Source organism: Leptonychotes weddellii, chromosome 7, assembly GCF_054177405.1.
Source record: "Leptonychotes weddellii isolate Sample4059 chromosome 7, ASM5417740v2, whole genome shotgun sequence".
In the NCBI taxonomy this organism is placed as follows: domain Eukaryota; kingdom Metazoa; phylum Chordata; class Mammalia; order Carnivora; family Phocidae; genus Leptonychotes; species Leptonychotes weddellii.
Genome location: NC_138375.1, coordinates 29463286 through 29486470, shown reverse-complemented (window position 1 = coordinate 29486470; position 23185 = coordinate 29463286). Strand labels below are relative to the sequence as shown.

At 38.3% G+C, this 23185-nt stretch overlaps 1 protein-coding gene across 4 annotated transcripts in view; it reads left to right on the top strand.

Moving 5' to 3' along the window:
• Positions 1-22488, top strand: part of TTC33 (tetratricopeptide repeat domain 33) — a 34314-nt gene extending 11826 nt beyond the window's left edge. For all 4 annotated transcript variants that reach the window (XM_031028171.2, XM_081826060.1, XM_006733335.3 and 1 more), the window contains exons 3-5: positions 14752-14833; positions 16303-16434; positions 19563-22488. In XM_031028171.2, the coding sequence (XP_030884031.1) occupies positions 14752-14833; positions 16303-16434; positions 19563-19916 (568 nt within the window). In that variant the 3' untranslated portion in view covers positions 19917-22488. The remainder of the gene's footprint in view (positions 1-14751; positions 14834-16302; positions 16435-19562) is intronic.
• Positions 22489-23185: the final 697 nt, after the last annotated feature.

Sequence of the window (23185 nt, the reverse complement as noted above, 5' to 3'; positions counted from 1 at the left end):
GTACCTCTCTATACCGATAACTACCGAATATGCCTGGAGTGCTGTCTTCCCGCCTGAATTCCGACTCTTAAATCTCCAGAGCTTACTTTATACCCACTTGGATGTCTAATTCGTATCTCAAATTGAACATGTACTAAGGAGAACTCTTGATTTGTCTTGCAGACATCTGGTACATTTTAGTCTTCCCCATGTCAATAAAAGGCATCGCCATTTACCCAGTTACTTAAGCCTAAAGCCAGGAGGCAGCTCCACGGGGTTCTGTGCCAGTACAGAGCTAGTCAGCCCCAGGCACCCCTGACTGCCCGCCCCACCTGCTGTTCTCACGGTCGTAAAGCCCTGGCAGCTGCTGCTGCTCAGCCCAGACAGCCCACATTCATGGTGCTACCTGACGATCCAGCGATGGTTCACAGCTTGACACTGGCCAGATTGGACCCAGAGGTGCTCTGGAGCAAGTGGTTCACACACTGAGAAGTGTGAAGGGTTAAAACCTCGTGGGGTAGAATTTGGTGGGAGACAGAGTAAGGAAGGGAGCCGGCAGAGAAATTCTTTTCCCTTCTTCCTCTTACTGGACAGTTTCCACGACACACAGGTTTTGTACAGTCTTCTGAAGAAGTTCTACAAGATTAGCAGTCATCTGTTTGGTTTTGAAGCTGTTGCCAGCTTAGCAGTTGCCTTGTATTTATTCTCCCTCTTTCCTGCCTTACTTCTCTTTTTTTCCCTCACTCTTCCTTCCCTGGGATCCTGCCCCCCACAAAGAGTAAGCTTCGGCCTCAAGCTCTGTTTCCCAGGGAACCCGAGCTAAGATGGCATCCTGGATTCTTTTCTTTCTTTCTTTTTTTTTTTTTTTGCTCCTCATATCCAGGTTAAGTGGACTTTATTTTTGAAACATATTCTAAATCTTCTTTATCTTCTCTGTTTTCATTGCTGTCATCCTAATCTAATCTACTCTCATCTCTTACCTGGGTCATTCAGGTGGTCTCCTAACAGCTTTCCTGTGCTCGTTCTTACCCCTCTACAGACCATTCTCCTCCCTGGGCCTGACCTTTTCAAAATATAAATCATGTCTCTGTGTTGCATCAAATCTCTACAGATTCCTCATCACGCATGCGATTAAAGCCACACTCATACCGTGGCCTCCTAGTTCCTAAGTGATCGGGGCTTTAGTTTGCCTCTTGCACCTCTCATTCCCCTCCCTCCTCCTACTATATCCGTGTTGGTTGTCTTTCCTTTCCTCCAACAGTCAGGTGTTTGGCTCTCCCTTGCCTCGGGCACTTCCGTTTGTCCAAAATGAACTTTCTCCAGATCTTCAGTTAGCTGACTACTTTTTTGTCAGTCAGATCACAGCTCAAATGCCTTTCTAGAGAGATCTTTTCTTACCACGCATTCGGAGTAGCCATCCGGTTACTCCCTTTCACATTTCTCCACTTTTTTTTTTTTTTTTTAATCCGCACTCATCATATTTTAACGTAGGTTTGTTTTCTTTTTCTGCCTTCTTCCTGCCTGCAAACATTCTTGAATGGAAGATCTAGAAAAATAGTAGGGCCATTTTATATCTTGTTGAGTGCTGCATCCTCAGTACCTAGACTACCTGGCCCAGAGAGGATGCTTAATAAATATCAAATGAACAAGCTGATAACTATAGAGCTCATTAAGCTTGAAGCGGTAGTAAATTAGAAGTCTGATTGGGAACCAAGTAGTTAAACACTTTGGCATTGCTGTCGCATAAATGAGTGTACTCACTTGCTTGGCTTGATCACCAGCTGTTCTTGACCTCGGTGTAGGGCTTACCTCATGCTGCCCCTGTGTGATCGCTGTGCCCGTTCTCTTTGCACTAGCTTACCAGCACACGGTTAAGGTTGTCTTTAAACTGGCTGAATCAGACTTTGGTCACTTATTAACCACAGTGACTTTAAACCAGGTTTTTATCTTGTAACACTTCCTATCCAGCAGCTGCAGTAGGGCCGTGTCTGTTCAGTCTGTTCCAAACCAAAGTTGAATTAAGAGATATGCTGGAGCAGTTACAAGAGACCATTGATTATTGGGTGCCAAGTTTCCTGTGTTGCAAAAATGGAGGAACTGGGTGGTGCCACCCTTTGTTTGTAGGCCAGGAGAAGTTTATCAGGGAGAGATGAAAAATGAGGGCGGAAAGGGAATTCAGTAAGCTTATGGTAGTGAAGTAAATGCCCATCAGTTGCTGCTTTTTAGCTGGTGGAAAACCCGCTCACTTGTTCCTTTAAACCTTCGCATGCCCTGTGGGCATAAAGCACATTTCACTTAGTAAAGCCTTCAAAATGAAAGCAGCACCATTGAGTGGGTGGAGTGGACTTTTTTTTTTTTGCCCTCAGATCTGTGTGCCTGTGTTTGTACATGTATATGTTTGTATGCGTATCTGTGTATACCTGCTGCCTAATGAAAAAAACCAGAACCAGTGGTGGTCAGTGTTATCTGAACTTCTCATTTTGTATTTTGCGATAATGTAAGCAACTTGGGGGGTGGGAGGGTGGGGATGGGGGAGGCTGTCCTGTTTCTCAAGAATAACGCTGTTGGCATTTTGGACAGGACAGGTCTTTGTTGATCAAGACTGCCCCTTGTCTTGCCGGTTGTTAGCACCCCCAAACCCTTGTTGCTAGTGCCTCTAAATCATAATGACAACCAGAACCGCCTCTGTAAATTGATATAAATGCTTGCCATGGGGTGGTAACGGTTCCTGGTTGAGTTAGGCAGAAAATAGGACTGAAGGTGAAAAGGACGTTTGACAAATATGACAGATTTTAAGTGGTTGGACCAAGTAATGCAGGGGTTGGCAAACCACAGCCAGTTTTTATAAAGTTTTATTGGACGCAAACATGCACATTTGTTTATGTATTATCTGTGGCTGATTTTTGGGCGACAGCAGAATTGAGCAGTTGTGACGGAGACTGTATGGTCCACAGAGCCTGAAATACTCATTATGTGGTGCTTTACTGGACGGACCTTGGTCTCTGGACCAGCCCCTTTCTCTAAAGCCAGAGACTCCTGAAACCTCACACATCCCAGGGTCTTAAAGTTCTTCTGCTCTACCTAGAATTTTAATCTCTTGGTTCTTTCTACCCATATTCCCATTCTCCTAGTCTTGGGATTTCTTGTAATTTCTATACCTGGAATGGTAAGCTGGAACAAAGTAAGAATTAAGGTATTTGCTACTTTTGTTTTAGGGTAAAATTTGTTTTCATTTCTTTCCTTTTTTTTTTTTAATGTATTTTCAGCATGCTAGTTCTTGTCCCCACTTTTCATGTCTTTCACGCTTTTCTTTGCTGCTTTCCAAGACTTCTCTTGAAGATAAGACAAATGAGGTAGATAGAATCTGGGATATTAGCACGTTCTGTGTGCCTGGCCATGTTCTGGGTGTTGTGGAGAGTACAGGTGAATCTACCCTTTGGTCCCTGAACTCATTAGTGAAGAGAAGATACAAATACATGGAAAATTAGAGAAAAATGAAGTGGGAGACAGCATTGGGGTAGTTGGGAAAGCATTAGTCTTGTGACTGTAAGAGCTTGCTTCCTGGTTTTCACAGGATTAATACCATGTGCCTGTGGACTGGTCCCGTAGCTGCTCTCTACCTTTGTTTCCTCTTCAGTAAAATGAGAACAAGTAATGCCAATCTTGGAGGACTTTTATGAGCACTAAGTGAATGGACTTTTTGTGAGAATAATTGTTTATTAAGTGATGGTATTGAAAGCACTTTGTAAAACAAAGTATTTTAGGAACACAAGTGATACTATGTGGTCAGGTGAGTGGTACTCATATGGTCTTCATGAAGAACGGAGTTTTAACTTGGTCTTAGAGGAGAGAGAGCCTTTGAATAGTGAAGAGGGGGAGGAAGGAAATCCTAGATATTCATATGTTTGTGTACTGGGGGACCCCCATGAACAAAGAAAGACATGATATGTGGGTGGGGATTGGGCCCATACGCAGCTGAGTGGAGCAGAGTTGTGGGTGGGGGGTAGTAGAAAAAAGATTGGACTGATAAGCTAATACTAGAAGAAATAGATTCACTAGTTTTAAGTCCTATAGAATTGACTGCTACTCCATTTCTTAGATTATGAGTAGGAGGATTATTATGAAGGAATAACTTAATTTTTCAGAGAATAGAACATAGCAGATTTGCAAAGTTTTTCATGTTGTGTCTGAAATAACATTTGGAAATATTTAGAGATAGGCTGGAAGCCACCCATAATTTGCCTGAAGAAGTACAAACGCTTTCTTTTTAGGTGACATAGTTACCGATTTTAGATAAAGTATCATTAAAGCTTAGTGGATAATCACACCAGGAGACTATATTTCTTTTTTTTTTTTTTAAAGATTTTATTTATTTATTCATGAGAGACAGGGAGAGAGAGAGAGAGAGAGAGGCAGAGGCAGAGAGAAGGAGGCTCCCCGCCGAGCAGGGAGCCCGATGCGGGACTTGACCCCAGGACCCCAGGATCATGACCTGAGGTGAAAGCAGACGCTTAACCATCTGAGCCACCCAGGCGCCCCAGGAGACTAAATTTCTGGGCTGTATATACTTTTTGTTAAGAACATTATAGGGAATAGCTATAAAGAGTTGAAATGGGTGTTAAGTATTGTTGAGTGTCATGTACTTTTTTTCCCCCCTCCATTATCTGTTACATATGAGTTTTTCTAGTGCTTTTCTGAGATGTATCCTACATGGTCATGTGGACTTTATACTTTTTAACAAGTTGCTGGATTTGTTAATACTTTGGGATTTTTATGTTTAGCTTATGCACTAGAAAGTCTTCGGTGATTATTAGGATTCTCTTTTTTCAGATAATGTATCTTTCCTAGGACAAAAGCATTCTTTATTTTTATTGCTAGATTGTCCAAATATGCTGAAACGCATTAGGACTCTTAAGACTACATTTTTAACTGTGGTATTTAAAACTGTGGCTTAGGCAGTGGCAGCTATTTCGTGGTCAGGGCCACAATGTCCTCATTTATCCCACAAAGACTGTTTGCCACTCCTGTGTCTACCTTATTCCTTCAGAAATTATTGATATGTGTTAGGTCCTGTCGTCTTAGGTGCTGCACCTGCATATACCGGGGTGTACACAGAGCTTCTGGTTTAAACAGACAGAGAAATAAATGTGAAGTTTCAAGTTCTATAAAGAAAAATAACTGGGTATCATGAGCCAATATGCGCAAGAATGATTTAGGCAAGGGGGTCAGAGTGAGCCTCTCTGACAAAGCACGAAGGCAAGTTGATGGGGTTTAGCTAGGGAAGGGAGTCCTATTTATTATTTTGCCTTTTGCATACTTTGTGATTTTGTCATATATTTGTCATTAAAATAAAATAAGGTCACTTGCTATAATCCTGCCCATTTATTTACATGTTTTAATTTGATTCAAATTATTCCATGATACTGGAATTAATGTCTAGTGAATTTTATTTTGTGACATTTGTGTGTATGCCCCATGAGTGAATAATAGAGATGGTAAAATAATTTTAAATGATCTCTATATCTGAAGTAGAAATTGGGAGATTAAAATTGTGACTTTTTACTTGTTTTAGAAAACAGGTTGTCTAGCGTGGTAAGGAGGAGAGGGCAGTTGCTTTCAATACAATAACAACTAAGAAACATCCTGCACTAGGTAGGAGTTGGCATCATTGTTTTAATTTGCTTTGGAAAATGACCTTTATTCAGTGTGTGTCCACCTTGATGTAATTTCAGAGCTCCTTCCTACTGTTTCCAGAGGTAATTGATCCACCCTAAGTTGTTTGTTCTCGTCTGTAATAAGTTAGACACTTTTAAGATATGTTTGTTCTTTTGTGTAAGTGAATAGTTGAAATTTAAATGATTACTGAAAGTGGACTTTTTGACTTAACCTAATCCTGTGTCCACATAATTTCAATAAGTGATCGTGACTAAAACTCGGAGCAGTTTAGGATTTATTTTTAAAGTCTACTTCTATCTTGTCCCTTGCCTGATAGACTCACACAGGGACTCTGGTCAGAGCAGCATCTCAGCGCTTCTTCCCAATCCATTTCCACTTCCCCTAAACATGTGTGTTTTGAGAAAATACGCAGTGATTAGGAAGTATGTTTTTTCTCTTTTATTGCCTTTTCGTTCTTTTTTCTTTCTTTCTGAGCTTAACTTACGGAAATTAGGTTCCTTATGATGAATGTTCGTTGTATTACTTACACATTATTTTGTCCTTACTTTCTTCAGAATGCTACTCCAGATGCTAGACAGAGAACTTAAAGTTTTTAACTTACCCATTTTTTTTGGTTTAATTCAGAAAATTGATCATTGTCTAAAAGTTGGACCCTAATTTACCATACAATTGGAAGTCACACAGCTTTCACACAAATTAAATCTATCTAAAACTATTTTCTTTCTTTTTTTTTTTTTAAAGATTTTATTTCTTTATTTGACAGAGAGAGAGACAGTGAGAGCAGGAATACAAGCAGGGGGAGGGGGAGAGGGAGAAGCAGGCTTCCCGTGGAACAGGGAGCCCGATGCGGGGCTTGATCCCAGGACCCTGGGATCATGACCTGAGCCGAAGGCAGACGCTTAACGACTGAGCCACCCAGGCGCCCCTAAAACTACTTTCAGTATCATTGTAATGTCTGTGTGAAAGCGCTTAAAAAATCAAAGAAGTAAACTAAACTTTTAATTTCAAATATTATATTCCGAACAAAGGAAAGCCACTTCCCATAAGAAAATATAAACTGAGCCAGAAAAGTTATTTCTATCATGAAACACTTTTGGTTACAATTATTGTAAATATTATTAGAAATACAATATAAAATAAGGTGAAAACTTTAAAGTTATTGATGACATAGTTTTTAATGAGGAAATAAAATTATGAATGTTAATATTAGCTAGGGATTTGCTAAAAATGTAGCTGTATAGAAATAGTTTTTAGAGGAGGCGCCTGGCTGGCTCAGTTGGTAGAACACACAGCTCTTAATCTCAGGGTTGTAAGTTCAACCCCCATATTGGGCGTGGGCCTACTTTAAAAAAAAAAAAAAGAAAGAAATAGCTTTTAGGAAACTTCTTCTTCTTCTTTTTTTTTTTTTAATTTAAGTAATCTCTATACCCAGCGTGGGATAGAAATAGCATTTAAATTTGTCTTGATATTTCCATATAAGGATGTAAAATTGTGTGATAGAAATCAAATAGAAATCTGTCATGATATTAGTGGAAAGTGATACTCATTTGTGGCTAGTTACATTTTATTTGACATAGAAAAAATGCTGTAACATTTCTTCTTAAATACGGTCAACCCTCTTTCATGGATTCTGCATTTATTTATTTTTTAAAAAGATTTTATTTGAGAGAGAGCGAGCAGGGGGAGAGACAGGGGGAGAGACAGGGGGAGAGCCAGGGGGAGAGGGAGAAGCAAAGTCCCTGCTGAGCCGGGAGCCTGATGCGGGGCTTGATTCCAGGACTCTGGGATCACGACCTGAGCTGAAGGCAGACACTGAACCAACTGAGCCACCCAGGCGCCCCTGGATTCTGCAATTATGAGTTTACCCACTCACTGAAGTATATTGGTAACCTCCAAATCAGTACTCATGGTGCTTTCACAATCATTAATGGCCATGCACAGAGCTGAGAAAAATTTGAGTGCCTGCATGTATGTTCCCAGGTGAGTCACACAAGGTGAAACTGTGCCTCCTTGTTTCAGCTCTTATACTGTAAACAAGTGTCCTTTTTGTGGTCTAAGTTATATTTTCCACGTTTATGTGCCTTTTTTCCGTGGTTTTGCTGTTTAAAATGACCCTCAAATATAGTTCAGAAGTGCTGTCTAGTGTTCCTAAGGACGAGAAGGCTGTGATGTGAATGAGCACAGATTTTACAGAGAAAATACGTGTGTGTTCAGTAAGCTTTGTCCAGGCATGAGTTACAGTGCTATTGGCCGTGAGTTCAATGTTAATGAATCAGCAGTATTTATTAAATAAGATGTCTTTAAACAGAAACACATAAAACAAGGCTATATGTTAATCAGTTGATAAAAATATGACCAGGGGTTTGCAGGAACTTAACCCTGTATTTTCCCTATGAGCAATGATTCAGTATTTGCTAATTCAGTTTTTATAGCGACTTTATAGAACATAACTATGGGAATGAGAATCAACTATATCTGGAATAAAGCTTTTGAGTTTAGTAGTGTTTTAATGTATGCAACTTTTCTTTTTATTGAGAATTTAAATAATCAGGGCAAGTAATTAAAATTTACTCTAAAGCTGTGTAAAATCTGAATCTTTCTGGTTCCCGGTTTTAGAAAGTAAGAGTCTGGATAGTAGAGATCTACTATACAGCCATTTTGTTTTTTAAGGCAGTTCTATCCATAATAATACAAAATGATCTCCAAGATATATTAAGTAAAAAGGGCAAGGGAGAGAATGGTGTATATGTTTAGAATGTTACCATTAATGATGTTTTAAAAGATACATAGGTCCACATGCTTATAAATCTAAAGATTATCTTTGATAGGATATCAAGGAACTGGTAACTGGTTGCCTGTGCGAAAGTGATCTAATAGACCAGAGGACAGAGTGAAGGCAAGATTTACTTTTCATTGTACATATTTTGGGGCATTTGGGTGGTGTAGGTGGTTAAATGTCTGACTCTTGGTTTTGGCTCAGGTCATGATCTCAGGGTTGAGATTGAGCCCAGTGTGGGGCAGCACAGATTCTGCTTAAGATTCTCTGTCTCATCCTCCCCCCTCCACCACCACCTCCCCCAGGGAGCATGCTCTCTTTGTCTAAAAAAAAAAAAAGCATATTTTCCTTTTTTTTTTTTTGGATTATATTGTTACCAAATAACAGATGGGTTTTAAAGGTCAGATGCTTAACCCCCTGAGCCACCTAGGTGCCCCAGCAGGTCATATTAATAGAAAATCTGAAGGGGAGGAGCATAGACAAGTAATTATAATATTTATTTCTTTCCTCATTGGCTTTTTTCTTAAAGGAAATTAGTGAGAATGTTATCTTAAGTTATACCATCCTTCCTTCTAAAGTGATCTCATTTCCAGTCAGTTTTATATCAAGTATAATAGGTGTATATTTGACCTCCAAAATACAGTTTTTCTTCTTCAACAATTATTCATAGCCCACTTCCTTCCAAAAAGATAATTGCAATGGCCAGAGGGTAATTTTTTCCAGTTTTATTGAGATATAACTGATGCATAACATTATGTAAGTTTAAAATATAGATGATTTAATAAACATATATATTGCAGAATGATTACCACGGTAAAAGGTTAGTTGGCATATCCATCCCCTCACATAATTGCTTTTTTTGTATGGTGGGAACATTTTTTTTTTTTTTAAGATTTTATTTATTTATTTGAGAGAGAGAGAATCAGAGACAGAGAGCACGAGAGGGAAGAGGGTCAGAGGGAGAAGCAGGCCCCCCGCTGAGCAGGGAGTCCGATGTGGGACTCAATCCCCGGACTCCAGGATCATGGTGTGGTGGGAACATTTAAGATTTACTCTCTTAGCAGCTTTTAAATATAATGTCTAACAGTAGAGGATTCATTTGAATGAATTTTGTATTGAAACAGTAGTAATCAGTCTCTGAGCATTATGCTACAGAAAGAAGCATTTGATAATTTAAAGACATAAAAAATGTTTCATATGTGTGATATACATTAAAACAAACTGAAAGAATATACAATAAAGTGTTAACTATATTAACTATGGTTGTCTTTAATTCTGTGTGGGGGGTATGTGTGTGTATGTGTGCACTTTCCTGTATTTTCTGATTCTTCTCTATTTGTATATTTAGGAAATAATTTTTTATATCAGAACAATTATATCAAAACAAGTGTCATTTACTTAGGTATAGAATACCAGGAAGACCTGATTTAAGAACATTTTGTATTAAAAAAAATCAAACACTTCATGTAAGCCAACCACGCGTTTTAGTTGGCAGCACAGATTTGCGGTCTTAGGCTGCCATAATAGATGTACACGTGCGGATCAGAGAAGGAAGAGGCCCCAGTGGAATCTGCAGATCCTGCCTTCCCCCTCCTTCCCTTTCACATGTGTGGATCAGAGAAGGAAGAGGCTCCACTGGAATCTGCAGATCCTGCCTTCCCTCTCCTTCCCTTTCTCTCTTATCCGCAAGCTGTGGTCTTTATCCCTTGAGTCCCACCAGTAAAGTTCAGACTTTCTCGTACCTTCTCTGTAAGTTCCTTTTTATCTTCTCCTTTGCTGACTTGAGTACCAGGTGACGTCCTTACATCTTTTCTTTGCCACCATTCTTTTTTAAAATTATGTTTTGCTTAGGGGTGCCTGGGTGGCTCAGTCGTTAAGCGTCTGCCTTCGGCTCAGGTCATGATCCCAGGGTCCTGGGATCGAGCCCCGAGTCAGGCTCCCTGCTTCACAGAAGGCCTGCTTCTCCCTCTCCCACCCCCCCTGCTTGTGTTCCCTCTCTTGCTGTGTCTCTCTCTGTCAAATAAATAAAATCTTTAAAAAGCATAAAATTATGTTTTGCTTAAAGGAAGCTACTTTATATGGGGGGGCTGGGAAAGGAAGGACTATAAGAATGGCACCTTTGAGGGGTTAGCACACGAATCCAAACAATGTGATCTGATAGGTTGTAACCCTGCAGAAACAGCTACTTTTCTGTGACCAGGGGGTGGGGGTGGGGGGTTGGAGGGTGGGGAGGGGCAGAGGGAGACAGAGAATCCCTGACTGCAGGGCTCGTTCTCATGACCCTGAGATCATGACCTGAGCTGGAATCCAGAGTCCGACGCTCAACCAACTGAGTCACCCAGGCGCCCCAGTTGATGGTGTTTTAATAGAGGGAATTGATAAATAAGAATTTTGATGGTACCTGAAAAGATACCTTAAATGGCTTACTTTGAAGTGCATTAGGCAGTTTCTAGCTAACATTGACATATGAATTATCTAAAAATAACTGTGAGTTTCAGATTCCCATTGAGGGTAACTAGGGGCCGGCAGCAGGACACAGTGGTTTAACCAGCCCGTGTCTGTTGCCTGCTGAGCACAGAGTTTGTATGGAAAATTGTGTGCCAGCCACTCACTCCTGTATGGGCCACGCTAATGGGCATAGCCTGACACTGTGCAGAAGTGACTGAATGTGTGGAAAGCAGACGTATGGAGCACTCCAGAGGGAACTCTGAGAGTGAGATGGAGGAAGAGCACTGACAACAGCCGGTGAGACTGCGTGTTTCCACTATTACTTTCCCCTTTGGGGACCCTGGCTCTAGATAGATGCTCGAGTTGGGGAAAATCCTTGATAACTAAATCATTTCCAATTGGCAAAGCTCTTAGAGGTTTGATTTGTGGCAAAAATACAGATTCTAAGGGCTACATGCACCCCAATGTTTATAGCAGTATTATCAACAATAGCCAAACTGTGGAGAGAACCCAAATGTCCATCGACTGATGAATGGATAAAGAAGATGTGATATCTATCTATCTATCTATCTATCTATCTATCTATCTATCTATCTATCTGTCTGTCTATTTTTATTTATATTTATACACACACACACACACAATGGAATATTACCCAGCCATCAAACAGAATGAAATCTTGCCATTTGCAATGACATTGACGGAGCTAGAGTGTGTTATGCTAAGTGAAATAAGTCAGTCACAGAAAAACAAATACCATATGATCTCACTCCTATGTGGAATTTAAGAAAGAAAACATGAATGTATGGGAAGGGGGAAAAGAGAAAAAGGAGAGAAGGAAACAAGCCATAAGAAACTCAGCGATAGAGAACAAACTGAGGGTTAATTGAGGGGGGGTGTGGGGCAAACGAAATGGGTGATGGGTATTAAGGAGGGCACTTGTTATGATGAGCACTGGGTGTTCTATGTAAGTGATGAATCACTGAATTCTACTCCAGAAACCAATATTGCACTGTATGTTAACTACCTAAAAATTTTTAAAAAAGAATATTTCTTTTTTTTCCTTTTATTTTGTTTATTTATTTATTTTTTAAAGATTTTATTTATTTGAGAGAGAGAGAGAATGAGAGAGAGCACATGAGAGGGGGGAGGGTCAGAGGGAGAAGCAGACTCCCTGCCGAGCAGGGAGCCCGATGCGCGACTCGATCCTGGGACTCCAGGATCATGACCTGAGCCGAAGGCAGTCGCTTAACCAACTGAGCCACCCAGGCGCCCTCCTTTTTTTTTTTTTTTTAAAGATTTTATTTATTTTAGGGAGAGAGCAGGAACAGGGGGGCATGGCAGAGGGAGAAGCAGACTCCCCGCTGAGCAGGGAGCCCCATGTGGGGCTCCATCCCAGGACCCTGAGATCATGACCTGAGCTGAAGGCAGACGCTTAACCGACCGAGCCACCGAGCCACCTAGGCTTCCCCCAGAAAGAATATTTCTGATGCAGGCAGAAGCAGGGAGAAACACCGCAGTGTAGTAGCACATCATAAAAATGAAGTGAATAATGGTCACACGGTGTTCCTAAAATTCTAGTAGTCTTTCACCCAGAATTAAACACAGTGTTCAAACAGGTAACTTTTCAGTGCTCAGCAGGGGCCCCTGTTAGGGAAGAAGATATTAACTGTGGTCTAGGCAGGAGTTCTGATAGCCATGTCTACATTTTCGGATTGGTTTGCCTGGAAGCAAAGACTTTCAGCTTTTGCAGGGGGGATCTGAAGCGTGTAACTCTACAGAGCCGGCTACTACAAAGCAGCAATAGCCACTAGTACGGCCTATCATGGCCTCAGGCAGGATGTGTAAAGCACACTCCCACCATGTTCACCCTCACCCTGCTGCTAGCCATGGAGTTGGCTCTGTGGTAGACTTAGTTTCAGGTGTCTATAGCCAGTTTGTCATTTGCCAAGATGGCATGAGACCCCTGGAAATGGAACTGCCCATTCATATTCCTTGCTAGTCAAGGAACTGTCTAGTCAGGTGAACAGGATGTACTTTTTTATGTTCTTCAACGTTGCATTTTCTCCCAAATGTCGCCTTTATTTCTTTATTTCACTGTCCTCTGTTTAAATAATAATCAGTGCATATTGGCCCACATTTTGGTTGTTGTATTTGGTTTGGATCTTCACATATTCAAGTAGGAAATTATGCAGAAGAACACATACAGAGGAAATGAAGGGTCTGGAAAACAGGTAACAATGAGTGATTCAAGAGAAGATTGTACATGATAGGTCTTAATATGCTTTGAAAGATATTATCAATGGTTCACAACCTTGGTGTTTATTAGCATTTCCTGGTTCAAAAAATACAGATGCCTGGGCCCTCCTCCGAGAATATCTGTTTTAGTTGAGCTGAGGCAAGGGCCAGCTCTGTGTGTGTGTGTGGGATTCACTTCTACAATCTCCCTAGATCATTCTGGTGTAGCCAAGAATCAAAACTAGTGGATTACATATTTTCGTTTAGCTTGAGAAAGCAGAATTAGTAGCACTGAGGGAAAGGTACAGAATAGAAAGTTTCAGCTCATCATCATGGAAAATATTCTGGTAAATAGAACTTTCTCTTTCTAGAGATATTCAAGTATACATGAGTTAACCACTTGTGAAGGATGCTGTGAAAATGCCTGCTTGAGATAACACGGAGGACTTCGTCATTCCTTAATTTTATTTAAAAAAGAAAGTGCTGCAGTGCTTCTGCAGATTTGGCATGTGATGTGCTAAGATCAGTTTTAGGCAGAATGAGTTTGAAGTATCTTCGTGGAGATGTTAGTTGACCATATGGCTCTGGAGCTCACAAGAAAAACCTGACTAGGAGGACATCAGTGGAAAGGTGGTAGTGGAGATGACCATCTCTAAACTGTTTTCCATTCATTTGACCCATTTTTTATAAGCTTACCATGTATTAATAGTGATGAAAAGATATTATAGTTCCTGAGCTCATGGAATTTACAGACAAGGAAACTTAAAACTGAAGAATCTTTTTTTTTTAAAGATTTTATTTATTTATTTGACAGAGAGAGAGATAGCGAGAGCAGGGACACAAGCAGGGGGAGTGGGAGAGCGAGAAGCAGCTTCCTGCCGAGCAGGGAGCCCGATGCGGGACTCGATCCCAGGACCCTGAGATCATGACTTGAGCCGAAGGCAGACGCCCAACCATCTGAGCCACCCAGGCGCCCAAGAATCTTTTTTTTTTTCAAGATTTATCTATTTATTTTAGAGAAAGTGCAAGTTGGGGGTCCGGGGGGTGGAGGGGCAGAGGGAGAGAGAATCCTCAAGCAGACTCCTTGCTGAGTGCAGGGACTGATGCAGGGCTCAGTCCCATGACCTTGAGATCATGACCTGAGCCGAAATCAAGAGTTGGACATTCAACAAACTGAGCCACCCCTGTGCCCGAAAACTGGAGTCTTTACACAATCAACAGGCTTAAACTTCTTAAAGTGTTCTGTGTCAGCTAGATTGTTTCAGTAGAGCCCAGGATTGCAACTGGATTGTAAATTCCTCAGAAAAGTCCTTTGTGGTACTTCTAACTTGTATGACAACATTTGCAGACATTGAGGTTGATGAAAAAGGGAAATTTTGGTAGTGATTTCTCAGCCCAGAAAGTAAAATTGGGGAAAGATTTCTAAGATCTCTTTTATTTATATTTGTCTTTTTCTCTTTTGCTGTCCTTTCCCTTTGGAATTTTTCTTGCTTTTGTAACATTATTATTAGTGTCAGTTCTTGAATAGAGCTATTTCTTGATATACAATTATTCCTTAGTACCTGATTTTAAAATTTGGTCATGTACTTTCAAGGACTTACTAAAAATATGATGTTAATGTAACTTAACCACAGATATCGAGAGGCAATTCAAAAATGGGATGAAGCACTGCAGTTAACCCCAGATGATGCCACCCTGTATGAGATGAAATCGCAGGTAATGATTATGAAGAATTTCATTTGCATTGTGAAATCTGTGTTGTGTTCATATGTGTTTGGTGAACAGTAATGAACCAAAATGGCATTTCTTTCCATTTTCTTTGTTGAATATGTCTTTTTCAAATTTGTCAACATTTCCTTTCTTAAATATGTTACCATATTATTATTATTGGTGGGCCCTGGGTGAAATATTATCACCATATTATTTATGGCTCTGCCTTTTGCATGACATTAGAAATTCATTTATTTTCACAATGAAGTTAACTTATTTTAACCTATGGTAAGGTATGAAAAGAAGGCTATCTTTTAGGAAGTCACTGGTGATTTCTTAAATAAATGAAATGTGTTTGCTTTCCTTGGAAATTAATTGTAGTGGACTGAGCAATAGCTTTGTTTCTTCAGAATAAGGATGTTTGGACTCTGAATGATGATATTTCTCTAAAAATGGCCAGTCCTTAGCAAAAGGTCAGAATAGACTCAAATTTTTAATAGTTTAAAAATAACACTTGAATTTTTAAAAATACATTTCTGTTATTTTGTGGGAAAGTCTATAAAGAAAATCTCTAAGCACTTGGATTAAGTTATCCAAAAGACTTTAAAATCACTAATGGAATATCAAACATATTTTGACAGGGAATAGTTACAATTCAGCCTTGATCTACACACCTTACTGATATCTTTCAGATGATGATCTCAAACATAAGGGACATTCTTTATCAGCTTTGATTTTAGTTTATCCAAGAAAACCCCAAATAAATTCTGTCCGCTGAATGAAGTGTTGTTGAAGACCTTCATTTGGTTAAGTCTTTAACTTTCAGTCTTGACTACGTATATATTAAAGACAGTGTTTGTGGTAAACTATATGAAATAAATTAATGTGTAACCTGATAATGATAGTTGTGTTACAGATCTTGTGAAATGTGAATGGTCCCAAAGATGATAGATAAAATCTAGCCCTTTCCCATAGACTGAAGTGGTAGGTTCTGGCACTCCCTATTTTTCTCTTTGTATGGTTTGAAGAATGCAGTTGTGGGGAGGCTGGTGGAGTGTTTAAATGATTTTTGTAGCAGGAAGATGTTCATAGGATGGGTGGTTGAGCAAAAAAAGACCTGGGGTCCCCTGAAAACCACATTGTAAATAGAATAATCAGAAGTGGAATTAAGAGTTCAAATACCTGTGAGCCACCATGGCTAGATCATGACCACCTTATTTTAACCAGATGGACAGCAGGGTTCAATAACTGAAAAGGGGATAGTTTACATTTTCATAGTTATTTTAGAAATAGGAAGAAGAATAGTCATTCCTGACCCTGCATGGCGAAGGAGTGGGTCAGAACCACTGAGATGCTATATTTACCAGACTAAAAATATTTTTTTAAAAATGAAAAGTTTACATATGGTTATTCATTAGTAGTTTGCTAGTTTATGAATATTACTGACAGGTTTTGTTACTTTTTTTTGGCTATAGGTCCTAATGTCTCTTCATGAAATGTTCCCAGCAGTACATGCAGCTGAAATGGCTGTCCAGAGAAATCCACATTCATGGGAATCTTGGCAAACTTTGGGCCGTGCTCAGCTTGGATTAGGAGAGATAGTCCTGGTAAGGAAGTTAGATTGTTATAATGACAAAATTTTATTCTGACATGTTTTTGATTAGCTGAACCAAAAAGTAAATAGCCATTTATCATATCTATGCAAAAAGTAAATAACAAATTACTTCTTAAAAGTATTAAGCCATAGGGGCGCCTGGGTGGCTCAGTTGTTAAGCGTCTGCCTTTGGCTCAGGTCATGGTCCCAGGGTCCTGGGATCAAGCCCTGCATCGGGCTCCCTGCTCAGCGGAAAGCCTGCTTCTCACTCTCCCACGCCCCCTGCTTGTGTTCCCTCTCTCGCTGTGTCTCTCTCTGTCAAATAAATAAATAAAATCTTAAAAAAAAAAAAAGTATTAAGCCATAGACACAGATCAAAGTTATTATTGAACATCTTTTTCTGTTATAAACATCAGTTATATTAGAGTCAGAATATCTTTTGCAGGGGGTGCCCGGGTGGTTCAGTTGGTTAAGTGTCCGACTCTTGGTTTTGGTTCAGATCATGATCTCATGGGTTGTGAGATTGAGCCCTCTGGCAGGCTCTGTGCTCAGTGGGGAGTCTGCTTGAGAATCTCTCCCTCTGTCCTTCCCACTCTCTCTCTCTAAAATAAATAAAATCTTTAAAAAAAAATTTTTTTTCAGGTATTAGGTAGCACAGGCTGAATAGATGAGAATTGACTATGACAGTTATCCTGTTTTTGTTTTGGTTTTGGTCGCTATCTTCCTAAAGAGTGTTTTCAAATCTAATACAGTAGTGCCAGATTTTCTGTTTGTCTTAATTAAGATTTTGCATGGCTTTATTTGCCTTTCACAGTTAGAAAAGAAAACAATAAATAAAAAATTAAAAATAGTTTCTTTAAAGGCTAATGAAATGACTGGTAAACCCTGAATTTACCTTTACTAGCAATGGCTTAAGTTATGGATAAGTTGGATTTTTCTGATAAATATATTATTTCTGATTATCAAAAAAAGGTGTTTGTCAAATTCTCAGAAATAATAAGTAAAGAATTTTGATGAGAGAATAATTGGTGTCAAGTAACTTGTAAACATTATAATTTGAAATGAGATTCACAGTGATGGAAACCAGATGAACCAAAGTCCATTTTCTTTTCTTTTCTTTTTTTTTTTACCTGAAGACTTAAATCATACTGGAGTTGGAAAAAAGAAATTCATGGTATTTTGTTTTCTAATGGGTTAACAGGAAAACAAACAAAGCCTGTCACATAATACTTTCCCCCCATTTCTGCTTTATTTAAAAGCTTACAAAGCATTATCTCTTTTGCTTGTTAAGTATCTATGGTAATGGGAATAAATCTGTAGGATTTAATGTTTAGCAAAGATTGTCCTATAAAGAAAGAAAATACTGCAGGTGACATTGTAGAGATATTTTCAGTCAATCAGTAAAAGTAAATTTGTTTAAGATTTTAAGTTTTTTTGAATAAGGGAACCAGTTGTTCAACTGTTATTTTTTTTCCTGTTGATACGGTTATGTCCATTAAAATTATGAAATTCTTTGAGGGGTTAAAAGTGGTATTTTTTTCCTCACTTAATGTAATTTTTAGGGCTGTACTTGGAAAAATCTAAATTTGTAATTTTTATGTAAACTTAAGCTATTCTTTTGAAAGACTGAAATGGTAAGAAAAAAATAACTTTACTCAAAATGTCATAAGGAAGGGTCACTATGAAAAATATATTGAAAGCAAGCTAAAAAATGTTAACATCTAACCATTCTTCCGATATTTGCATATATTTGGACAAAAACACAAGAAAATACATGGATAAATAGAACAGGTAGTACATTAAAAGTCAGTAGGTGGAGATAGACCCAGGAGTAATTATTTAGGTTTTTACATAGACTTGGGTGTTGTAAGTGATGAATCATTAGATTCTACACCTGAAACTTAATATTACACTATATGTTAACTAACTGGAATGTAAATAAAAACTTGAAACTTAAAAAAAGAGAGTTGGGTGTTGGAAAACAATGATTAGCTTAGTTTGTTCTTCATTTTCTAATTGTTTGAGGTGTAAAATTAGCTTTTTAATTGAGATCTTTCTTGTATAAACTTCCCTCTTAGTTCTGCTTTTGCTGCATCCATAAGTTTTAGTATGTTATATGTTCATTCTTGTTTGTCTCCAGATGTTTTCTCATTTCCCTTTTGACTTCTTTGACTCATTGGTTGTTTAAGATTGTGTTGTTTAGTTTCTGCTTATTTGTGAATTTCCTGGTTTTTCTTCTGTTATTGATTTCTGGTTTTATTCCGTTGTCATTAGAAAAGATACTTGGTATGATTTCAGTCACCTTAAATTTGTTAAGACTTGTTCTGTGACCTGACATGTGATTTCTCCTGGAAAATGTTCTGTTTGTATTTGAGAATAGTATGTACTCTGATGCTTTTGAGAGGAATGTTTTGTCTATGTCTGTTAGGCCCCTTTGATCTGTAGTGTTGTTCAGGTCCTCTGTTCCCTTAGTGATCTTCTGTCTGGGTGTTGGATCCATTGCTGAAAGTTAGGTATTGCAGTCTCCTGCTATTTATTTCTGTCAGTTTCTCACTTCAGTTCTGTCCATGTTTGCTTTATACATATAGGTGTTCTGATGTTGGAATGAATATATTTTATAATGATTATATCTCCCTGGTGAATTGACCCTTTTATCATTCTATAATGTCCTTCTTTGTCTCTTGTGACAGTCAATATATGTTAGCATTATTTGAATCTAAGCTCTTGGCGTTAAAGGTAGGCATTCCGGGTACCTTCCTGATCATGCTTTAGCCAAGAAATCCCTAGATTCTTCTATCTCCTGGCCTGCAGAAGCAGAACAATGCATTTGCCTTGTCTTGAACTATAATAGCATTACCTGTGCTTTAATGGACTTGGAGTCCTCAGCAGCAATTTGTCTGGCACTTTCTTTCACACTTCTTTAACTTTTTTTTTTCCCATCATAATCATCATCCAGCGTTTAGGGTACAGCCCTAATTTCTATCCTTACATTCTAATATGTTTTAAAAAAATATATATATATATATATATTTTAAAGAGATAGAGATAGATATTATGGATTATATTAAATCCACTCATTTTTTTAAAACAAAGCAAACAAAAAAAAAAACTTTGATTTTTTTTTTTTTTTAACTCCCCTAGGCAATTCGAAGTTTTCAGGTCGCCCTTCACATCTATCCAATGAACCCTGAAATATGGAAAGAAGACCTTTCTTGGGCAAGAACACTCCAGGAGCAGCAGAAGGTAGCACAGAAGATTAAAAAGCGTGAAGCATCAGTGGAAGTAACCCATTTCTCACCAAAGTCCATTCCTGACTATGACTTTGAAAGTGATGAGATTGTTGCTGTTTGTGCGGCGATTGCTGAGAAACAGAAGACGGTTCCAGCAAGTAAAACGATGGTTATTGTGTCGGCTTCTGGGACTGTAGAGACGGTCACTGAGAAGGAAGATGGTCCTGCACCACCAGATGGCTCTGTTTTCATCAAAGCCCGATGAAGTAGCGGGAATCCTTTAATCTGTCTTTTTGATTGCCACTTAAAATTTTAGGCATAGGGACGTTAACTGTGGAGAAACAGAGCAAAACTCCTGTTTGTAAAGTGAGTTTCGCAGATGAGACATACAAAAACTAAACGGTAGAATTACTGTACAGTGTTTGGATGCTTTGATAAGTTATGATTTAAACTTCTTAAGATTAGAAATCTGAGTACGGTGGCTTTTGATTAATAAACTTAATGTAATCCAAAAATATAAGTGAATGCATTTTAAAGACACAACTTGAAAAGTGAATTCTCTATTAGTGAATCACTTGATGGCCAGTGTTATTAAAATGCTGACTTGTTGACTTTCGTTTCATGATAAAGGAAGTCGGTGATTTCTTTCCCTCCTTAGAAATATACTGCTCTTGCTCTTTACTCTTCTGTTTTTCCGGTTGCATTAGAGTCTGTCACAAAGCTTGAATATCTTTGACATTCATTTTGATTCAAAGTTGTCATTTGGTTATATGTGGGATCTTTGAAAGTTTGACTGAAAATGCATGCAAGTGTGTACATTCTAAACATTTTTGAAGTTTCTCTGAATTCTGATTTGTGCTTATATTTTGACTTTAAGATTATTATGAAAATAGTAGTTGCCTCTTTCAGTATTAGGTATGTAAAATACTGATAAATGTCAGAATGATGGTTTTATTTTTTTAGTTGTTAAAGTGGATAGTGTTCCTTTCCACAGGTAGGTCATGTTTCAGATGTGCATTTTTAAAAAATGAATGGCTTTTATAGATGTGTCGTAACAAATTGTACTACTGTGTTGTCCCAGTCAAAAGCAGTATTTTCTTCTCCTTATTTTTAAAAGCTTAAAAACTCTAAAAATAACTTATCTTTTGCTTATAACTTTCCAGCTAATGGTTTGGAAGTCCTTTTCTAGATAACTTTTTTGCAACTACTCAATTAAATTAGTTTCAATTTTAATAGCTAGATTATATCTTTCTAAAAATAAAAAAGTAAGGATGTTAATGAGTGCCAGTGAATGAATAATTTAGGCACAACATACATAGAAACTGAAACGTGACTATGGTACAGTATGTGAGTAGAGAAGGATATATTTAAAGAAATATTTCATTGAAAGGCCACAGTTGTATTCACAAATCAAAACTGTCATTGCTAATGTGAATTATTATTTTTATACTACATATATTGTAGTACAATTATATAGACTACTGGGTACTGTTACTTCTGACACTCAGGAAGCTATTATTGCTGTAAAATTAATTTTACCCTTGTTAGAAATGAAAGTAAGCTATTTTATTTTAAGGAATCTTACCTTAACCTGTTGGAGCATGTGAGTAATGATCGACATTTTTCTGAGATGATTTTTTTTTTCCTTTTTAAATTTTTATTTAAATTCTAGTTAATTGACATACAGTGTAATACTGGTTTCAGGAGTAGAATTCAGTGATTCATCACTTACATACAACACCCAGTACTCATCATTGCAAGTGCCCTCCTTAATGCTCATCACCCATCTAGCCCATCCCCCACCCTCTGAGATGATTTAAAAATTTTTTCCTTTAGTGGAATGCTTACCTCTTTTTTTCCAGAGTATTGTATTTTCCCCAAAGTTACATCAGAAAGTTAGCTCTGGTTAGAGAGGTTAGTTTTAGAGTAATCCAAAAAACAAATACTAATTACATTTTATTTCATTTAATAAAGGATATTCTCTCAGGGTAGATACTTGGGCATCTACAGAAGTGAGCATTCACCCTTTGGTATGTTGTTTGGAGTATTGGGTTTTTGTTTATCGTGTAATTTGTGAATAAATAGTTTTTTTTCCCTGCATTTTAAAGATTTGCCTCTTTGTATTGTTAGCTTTTGAAAAATTAGATTTATTTATTTAATTTCTTTGTTATGTGGGAATAAAATATGTAAAGCACCTTGGATGGTATCTTGCATAGGATGCACTCAGTAAATGTTAGCTATTTCTATGAAGAACTTGAATTAGTTTGGAGATATTTAACCTCAGTTTCTTCTGATTTTAAGAAGGTAGGAGAACTTTGTAATCTTTATCTGAAAGTGAGGAGTCACTACTTTTGATATTGTAGGACAGATGGTTATCAGTTGGGGTTATTCTTGTCATAAATTCTATCTCAACCCTAAAAGAGGCAAGACCCAGGATGGAGGGCATGTAGCCACAAGATTCTGTTAAAGAACCTAGTGTTTTTCCTGTATTGATATCGGTAGGCCAGATTAGTCTTTTCCTTACTCAGATATAAGACATAAGTTGGAAGACATAAAATGGAGAGAAAAGGAATAATGAATTATGAAGAAGGAAGGCAGCTCATTTATTCATGCCCCAGAAGATGCTCAGCTAACACTCTTCTATGTGTGAAGAGAAAAATGCATATATCATTTTATAAGATGTGAATACTGATACAGAGACATTTGCTAAGCTTGTTAACTGCAATAACAAATACTTCTGAATCTGAAAGAAAAATAGTTGATGCTCATAATAGTGATATAATTAAAGATGTTTAATATACCTTCTGAAATAACATTAAACAGTATATTGAATATAATTTGTATTATTCTTATTTGAAAATTGTATGGCATAGACACTCATTAGTCAGAACACCACACATCCAGATCATGCCTGATAATTTGAGAATCCATGTATTATTCTCTAGACAACAGGTTTGTAGATTATAGAGTATTTATGTTAAATGTGCTAACAAATACTACACAAACATTGAAAAGTCATGCAAGTTATAGATCACAGAACCCAGATTTACTGCAGTTGGGGCCTAGGTACAAATTTTTTTTTTTTTTTTAAGATTTTATTTATTTATTTGAGAGAGAGAATGAGAAAGAGAGCACATGAGAGGGGGGAGGGTCCGAGGGAGAAGCAGACTCCCCACCGAGCAGGGAGCCCGATGCGGGACTCGATCCTGGGACTCGATCCTGGGACTCCAGGATCATGACCTGAGCCGAAGGCAGTCGCTTAACCAACTGAGCCACCCAGGCGCCCCTAGGTACAAAATTTTATGGTAGTAGTCTTAGTGTAAAGAGCTTTTAAATTGGGGCGCCTGGGTGGCTCAGTTGGTTAAGCGACTGCCTTCGGCTCAGGTCATGATCCCAGGGTCCTGGGATCGAGTCCCACATCGGGCTCCCGGCTCAGCAGGAAGCCTGCTTCTCCCTCTCCCACTCCCCCTGCTTGTGTTCCTGCTCTCGCTGTCTCTGTCTCTGTCAAATAAATAAATAAAATCTTTAAAAAAA